General features: G+C 58.3%; 1 protein-coding gene across 6 annotated transcripts in view; it reads left to right on the top strand.

The window, feature by feature from the left end:
- Positions 1 to 7232, top strand: part of DCTN1 (dynactin 1) — a 19027-nt gene extending 11795 nt beyond the window's left edge. For 3 of the 6 annotated variants that reach the window (XM_005869439.2, XM_014542261.1, XM_014542260.1), the window contains 16 exons: positions 310 to 470; positions 575 to 743; positions 997 to 1065; positions 1284 to 1346; positions 1456 to 1605; positions 1761 to 1922; positions 2007 to 2138; positions 2335 to 2460; positions 2698 to 2840; positions 3085 to 3251; positions 4629 to 4643; positions 4830 to 4963; positions 5076 to 5268; positions 5479 to 5558; positions 6317 to 6406; positions 6799 to 7232. In XM_005869439.2, the coding sequence (XP_005869501.1) occupies positions 310 to 470; positions 575 to 743; positions 997 to 1065; positions 1284 to 1346; positions 1456 to 1605; positions 1761 to 1922; positions 2007 to 2138; positions 2335 to 2460; positions 2698 to 2840; positions 3085 to 3251; positions 4629 to 4643; positions 4830 to 4963; positions 5076 to 5268; positions 5479 to 5558; positions 6317 to 6406; positions 6799 to 6936 (1992 nt within the window). In that variant the 3' untranslated portion in view covers positions 6937 to 7232. Of the gene's footprint in view, positions 1 to 309; positions 471 to 574; positions 744 to 996; positions 1066 to 1283; positions 1347 to 1455; positions 1606 to 1760; positions 2139 to 2334; positions 2461 to 2697; positions 2841 to 3084; positions 3252 to 4628; positions 4644 to 4829; positions 4964 to 5075; positions 5269 to 5478; positions 5559 to 6316; positions 6407 to 6798 lie in introns of all 6 variants that reach the window. The other 3 variants (XM_005869446.2, XM_005869447.2, XM_014542259.1) reach the window with 2 other exon arrangements.

Below are 7232 nucleotides of genomic sequence, written 5' to 3'. Positions count from 1 at the left end.
GGGGGGGGGGGGGGATAACTGTCAGGGAGCATGCTAGTGGAAGGGTAGCAGGGCAGCAGCTTGAAGCCTGCAGGAAAGAGCTTGGTCCCACTGGTTCCCTCTCCTTTTGTCCCCACATCTCAAATCTTCACAGCTCAGTAATCACCTCACTGCCCTTTCCCCATGGGAGACTTCCTGCCCAGCTAGGAGCTGTTTCTGTTTTATCTCCTCCTCCCACTGCTGCCATCGTTGCTCATCTGTGTTCTGTATTCCTGAGTCTGTTCTCCGTCCTCTGCTCTGAGCCCAGGTCCCTGGCACTTCTTCCCACAGGCAGAGCTGATCCGGAAGCAGGCCCAGGAGAAGTTTGAACTAAGTGAGAACTGTTCAGAGCGGCCCGGGCTTCGAGGAGCTGTTGGGGAGCAGCTCAGCTTTGCGGCTGGGCTGGTGTACTCGCTGAGTCTGCTGCAGGCCACGCTCCACCGCTATGAGCAGTGAGTGACCCTTGACCCCCATTCAAGGCCGCAGGGTCCAGATTGGCTGGAACTGGGATTGCCTGGCAGACCCTGGTCTCACAGGGCCCTTCTTTGGTCTCCAGTGCCCTCTCTCAGTGCAACGTGGATGTGTATAAGAAGGTGGGCAGCCTCTATCCTGAGATGAGTGCCCATGAGCGCTCCCTGGACTTCCTCATTGAGCTGCTGCACAAGGACCAGCTGGATGAGACTGTCAACGTCGAGCCTCTCACCAAGGCCATCAAGTACTACCAGGTTTGGTGCGAGGATTCCAGCTTGGTGCAGCAGGGAGGGAAGGTTTCTCATCTGGGCTGCGGCCAGTGTAGCCCAGGTTGTGTGCCTAAGGCTCAGCTCCCTGCAGCTGAACTCGCCTCAGGATGCAGATCTTGGGGGTTTCAGGTCCTCTGGTACCTCTGGAGCCCTGTGATGACTGGGGCTCAAACTGTTTGGGAACAGTTCTCCATCCTTCCAAGACCTGAAGGCTGTCTGTTTCTTTGTCATCTCTCAGCACTTGTACAGCATCCACCTTGCCGAGCAGCCTGAGGACAGTACCATGCAGCTGGCCGACCACATCAAGGTGAAGTGTCGGGGCTGGTGGTTAAGCCCCTGTCAGATCAGAAATGGAGGCCGTCAGGGTTCACCTAAGACTGGAACAGGGTCCCTAAGGCCAGATCAGGGAAGCCAGAGAACCTCTTATGTATGGGGGTCAGCAGAGAGTGGGGACTTCTTAGAGATGATGAGGGTGCAGGAGGGTTCCTACTGGGTGCTGACAAGCACGTGCTTCTGTCTTCACAGTTCACCCAGAGTGCCCTGGACTGCATGGGTGTGGAGGTGGGACGGCTGCGTGCCTTCTTGCAGGTAAAAGCACAGCTGGATCTGTTTGAGCTCCTCTGCCTTCTTAGTTCCCCCTTCTCACCTTCAGCTGTTGTTGACTTTGTTCCCCATCCATTTCCTATTCCCTGAGTAGGGTGGACAGGAGGCTTCAGATATTGCCCTCCTGCTCCGGGACCTGGAAACGTCGTGCAGTGACATCCGCCAGTTTTGCAAGAAGATTCGAAGGCGAATGCCAGGGACAGATGCTCCTGGGATCCCAGCGGCTCTGGCCTTTGGACCACAGGTTTAGGGCAGCGAGGGGGGAGGGAAGGAAGCTGAGTAGAACCAGGAGGGGCTCAGTATGTCAAGATCGGGATCTGGATGGGGCAAGGATAGTTTTGAGATAGCGGGGAGCCGTCCTGGACCCAGGGTGGCTCCTGACGCGGGCCTGTCGCACAGGTGTCCGACACACTCCTCGACTGCAGGAAACACTTGACGTGGGTGGTGGCTGTGCTGCAGGAGGTGGCAGCTGCTGCCGCCCAGCTCATTGCCCCGCTGGCGGAGAATGAGGGACTGCCTGTGGCTGCCCTGGAGGAGCTGGCTTTCAAAGCAAGCGAGCAGGTGGGCCTGGATGGCTGGGCGGAAGGTGTAGAGGAGGCAGGTGGCCGGTGTGAGGTTTTCACTGTTGCCCCCTGGCTCCCACAGATCTATGGGAGCCCCTCCAGCAGCCCCTATGAGTGTCTGCGCCAGTCATGCAACATCCTCATCAGCACCATGAACAAGTTGGCCACAGCTATGCAGGAGGGAGAGTACGATGCCGAACGGCCCCCCAGCAAGGTTGGGTGGGAGCTCCTTGGAGGGACTCCGGGGCCTGGAGGAGCAGGGCTTGCAGAGCTGCTGCTAGTTGTGGGAGGCTGGGAGGTGGAGGAAGGAGTCTGGAGAGCACCATCCTGCTTAGAAGGCAAGATGGGTCTCTCTGAAGCATGTTAGTGATGTCCTCTCCCTCCCTCCCTCGCCCCACCTTGGCCCTCAGCCTCCCCCTGTTGAACTGCGGGCTGCAGCCCTTCGTGCAGAGATCACGGATGCCGAAGGCCTGGGCTTGAAGCTTGAAGACCGAGAGACAGTTATCAAGGAGTTGAAGAAGTCACTCAAGATCAAGGTGAGGGTAGGGTAGGCTCAGGATCTGGGGGCCAGGGAGTATTGTGGGGCACAGGGCAGCAGTGAGTGATGGGGATCAGGATGAGATGGGTGATGGGTTGGGTTGAGGGCAGAAGAGGTGCCTGTAATCAGTGGGAGCTCGAGTGGGCTTGTAAGGAGCTTTCTATCCGTGGTCTACCCTGGGTCCCTGAGGGGTTGTGGAGGATGTAAAGCTACTAGAAGCTCTGCCCTGGCCCAGGGGGAGGAGCTGAGCGAGGCCAACGTGCGGCTGAGCCTCCTAGAGAAGAAGCTGGACAGTGCGGCCAAGGACGCCGACGAGCGCATCGAGAAGGTCCAGACGCTGCTGGAGGAGACCCAGGCACTGCTGCGGAAGAAGGAGAAGTGAGGCACTTCCCTGGCCCTGCTTGCTTCAGCCCCCCCCTCCCGCCAGCAGCTCTCTGCCTCCCAGCCATCCCTCTTACAGTGATACTCCCCAGGCCAACAGACACCACTTTCCTGCCCACTGCCATTATATCACCCCAAGCGGAGTCCTCACCAGCAGGGCGACTCCAGGGACCTGTCAGGGCTGAGCAGTGGAAGGGGTCGTGGGGACGGGACACTGTCCCAGCCCGATTCTCTTCCACAGAGATTTCGAGGAGACGATGGATGCACTCCAGGCCGACATTGACCAGCTAGAGGCAGAGAAGGCAGAGCTGAAGCAGCGGCTGAACAGCCAGTCCAAGCGCACGATCGAGGGGCTCCGGGGGACCCCTCCTTCGGATATTGCTACCCTGGTCTCTGGCATTGCTGGTGGTGAGTGCAGGGGGACAGGCAGCACGGGCCCACAGGAGATTGAAGGGCTTCCCTGGCCTCAGTTTTACTTTTGCCCCTTCTTACCCCTGGATGTGCAGCCAGGAACGTGTTTGCCCACTTTCACGCTGGCAGCTTTCACCAGGATTTTCCTCCTCCCGAGGATACGCGCAGAGTCCCTCTGACCAAGGTGGGGCACTGCCCAGTTGTCAGTGCAGCTCAGAGTTACGGTGACATTGGACTCCGTAGCTGTCCCTCCTGGGTCTGCAGTCTGGCCTGCCTGACCAAGCCCCACGTCCTTGAGGGTCACCGGCCTGCAGGAGGCTGGTGATGCTGTGGGTCCCGCTGGGCCGGATGCCTGCTCCTGATTGCTCTTTGGTTTGGGCGCGTTTCCCCAGAGTTCATGTGGCTTCACCCTCTGGTGTGGCTGTCCCTTCATGGCTGACTTTTCTCAGTTTCACTGTGGCTTGTGAGACCTTGGCCTGGTCTCAGAGTGTGGCCAGGGCTCCTTACCTTTAGTTTGTCTGGTTTGTCCCCAGTTTCCTGACCAAGGAGGTGGCCACTGTCATCTTCGTTCTCACCTGCCCTAGAGTTTGCTTATTGCTCTCTCTTTAGTTTCTCACTTAGCCATCTCACCTCTGGAAGACAAACTCTAGAATTGAGCCCTCAGGGCTCAGTGGCCCCCCCCCCCCACCTGTCTTATCAGCTGCTCTCACCTAGGTCTTGTCCTCATCAAAGCCCCTTGCCACTGGCGCCTCTTGATCTTGGGAGGTGACCAAGTACCTCCTTGCCTGTAGACTTCATGGTGCAGATGCTCCAGTTCCTTGGGGACGGGGAGGGGTCTCCAGAATGACCACATTGTATTGTTTAGCATAGGCTCTGTAAGCAGATACTGGTTCTGAATTTATGAACCTTTCCACCAAAAAAGGGTGTCTTTTGCCTCAGAGCATTGGGGAGCTGAGGAGTACAGGAATGCATCTGCATCCTCAACGTAAGCTTTGCTGCTGGGAGAAGGAAGGCACTGACCTGTCAGGTCTCAGGAGTGTCCCCTCTGCCCTTCCCGGAGATGGAGGAGGAGCAGGGAGGCCGGAGCAGCCTTATGCCCCAGTGCTTCCTCCAGCGCACAGCCCTCTGCACTCGGGCTCACGCGTCACCCCTGCCTCAAGGCCTCACTCCCCTTTCCTGTCTTTCCTTCCCACACACTTGCTCTTCCCTCAAAGGTGGAGGGCAGAGATAGAGTCTTGTCAGAGAAGATGTGGTGATCAGGAAAAGGCTTTTCCTGCAGGTGTGTCCGGGATTCCTCTGGTGTGTCCCCCTAACCCTCACTTCACCTAATTCCTCTCTCTCTTTTCCTGCTGCCATGGGCTCTCCTGAGCACAGAAGAACCGCAGCGAGGTAGAGACCGCCCTGGCTGGGGGTTGCCAGGGCTGGTGGGAATTGGGGCCTGGGGAGCAGGGTGACTTCTCCCTTGGGAGCAACCAGGACTGGGGGTGGGAGGAGCTAAGGAAAGGGGTGAGCAGGGATGGAGCCCACCTTCAGTGCTCTCACCTGAGACGGCTGACATTCGTTGTGGCACTACAGGAGGCTCGCCTGGGCAGGCACTCGGGCCTATGCCAGGCCCGGGGCTGGTGAAGGACTCGCCGCTGCTGCTTCAGCAGATCTCTGCCATGAGGCTGCACATCTCCCAGCTTCAGCATGAGAACAGCATCCTCAAGGTGAGGGGGTCACGGGGAGGACCGGGGTGGAGGTGGCGCATACCTGTCCCATTGATGATGGATGGCAGGGCCTTCTGTCACTCCTTACCACCACCTCTCTTCCCCCCCACAGGGCGCCCAGATGAAGGCCTCCTTAGCAGCCCTGCCCCCTCTGCATGTGGCAAAGCTCTCCTTCCCACCCCGTGAGGGCTCTGGCAGCGAGTTAGCCCCTGGAGCGCTGTATCGTAAGACCAACCAGCTGCTGGAGACATTGAATCAGCTGAGCACGCACACCCACGTAGTAGACATCACTCGCACCAACCCTGGTATGGACCCGCCAACCCCCAGGATGAGTAACACACCTGCCCTTGCCCCAGGGATGTAGCCCCTGCCCAGGCAGTTCCCACACTGCTCTTTGGTCTCAGTGTTCAGCTTACTTGACTCATCCACTGTTACGTGCCTGCTCCTCAAGAGGGCCCAGTACCTGCACTGCTGGCCTGGGCCTTTGTGGGCCTCACCAGCCTTTTCTCCCACAGCTGCCAAGAGCCCGTCGGCCCAGCTCCTGGAGCAAGTGGCTCAGCTCAAGTCCCTAAGCGACACCATCGAGAAGCTCAAGGTCAGCTCTGGCCCGGTCCTTCCTCCCCCTACAGAGTTTGCTCTAGAGCAGTGGTTCTCAACCTTCCTAATGCCGCAACCCTTTAATACAGTTCCTCATGTTGTGGTGACCCCAATTTCATTGTTACAAATTGAACATAATTAAAGCATAGTGATTAATCACAAAAACAATATGTGATTATATATGTGTTTTCTGATGGTCTTAGGCGACCCCTGTGAAAGGGTCGTTCGACCCCCAAAGGGGTCACGACCTACAGGTTGGAACCTCTGCTCTAGAGCATTCTCTGGTGGAGCCTTAGCTCGTTCATTTCCATAGGTATTCCCGGAGTCCCCTGGGCTGCGACCCACAGGTTGAGAACCGCTGCTCTAGAGCATTCCCTGGTGGAGCCTTAGCTTGTTCATGTCCATAGGTATTCCCGGAGTCCCCTGGGCCCAGTCCTGTGCTGCATGGCACGTGGCAGGGGAGGTGGAAGGGAAGGCAGATTCTCATCAGCATAGTGGGTTGAGCAGGGTCATCTTTAGAGGGTGGGTTCAGGTGCAGCTCTGTCAGGGCTGAGGTCTTTGCAGGTAGAAGGGTTGGGCCTTAAGGGTAAGTATAACATAAGGATGTTGGGGTGGGAATGGGGCGGAGGTGAGAGCAGAAGTGATAGGAAGGTCTGGGTCCCTGTTCCTGGCATTAGTGTCCCTGTGAAAGGGGAGGTACTGGGCTAGCCTGTGGGGATCCCCTAAATGAACCCTTGTTCCCCCCTCTGCCGTCAGGATGAGGTCCTCAAGGAGACTGTGTCGCAGCGCCCTGGAGCCACAGTCCCCACGGCCTTTGCCACCTTCCCTTCCTCAGCCTTCCTCAGGGTAAGCGGGGGCATGGGGATGGGGAGGGGCAGTACCGAGGCTCAGGTGGGTCCTTCCCTCTCCCCTGAATTTGAAGAGGCCTCTGGGGTCTCAGGTCCAACAGCTGCACATCTGAGTTACTGGCCAGGTTTCCACCGGGGAGTCCTTGCCCTGCTTCCAGCAGGTGCACTGTTCAGTAGTTTAACAACTTCTCTGCCTTCTGACACCGGGAGGAGCTCTCAACTCCCTGTCAGACTGTGTGCCCCAGTTTTTATTTGGAAATGTAATCACCATAGCCCAGGAGCCCCAAAACCTACCTCCCAGGGACTGCCTGGGTCTCTAGGCTCAGGGCCCGTCTGTGGCGCACAGCTCAGTAGACCCTGACGAGGGGGTCTCTTCTCACCTACTCCCAGGCCAAGGAGGAGCAGCAGGACGACACTGTCTACCTGGGCAAAGTGACCTTCTCGTGTGCGGCTGGCCTCGGACAGCGACACCGGCTGGTGCTGACCCAGGAGCAGCTGCACCAGCTGCACGGCCGCCTCATCTTCTAGTGCTCCTCCTCCCGCTGGCCCCTTCCGGCCGATGCACGGCCACCTCAGCCGGCCCAGGTAGAAGCGTGTGTAAAGCTGTTCTGGACCCCACTCAGCTTCACTCCACCTGCCACTGCCCTGTCCTCCCCTTGACCTGGGTTCCCGATTTCCAGCCCCTGGCCTCTGCCAGGTGCTCCCTCCTTCCTGAGGGGCATCAGGGCATGTGGGGGACAGGCTGAGACCCCACCACCAAAGGTTGTGTGAGGTCCCCCGATTGAGGACTTCACCCCTTGATTAAAGCAACTTCTGCTTCAGTG

This window comes from Myotis brandtii, unplaced genomic scaffold (genome assembly GCF_000412655.1).
Source record: "Myotis brandtii unplaced genomic scaffold, ASM41265v1 scaffold294, whole genome shotgun sequence".
NCBI classification, from domain to species: Eukaryota; Metazoa; Chordata; class Mammalia; order Chiroptera; family Vespertilionidae; genus Myotis; species Myotis brandtii.
This window is presented reverse-complemented; position numbering and strand designations above follow the sequence as displayed.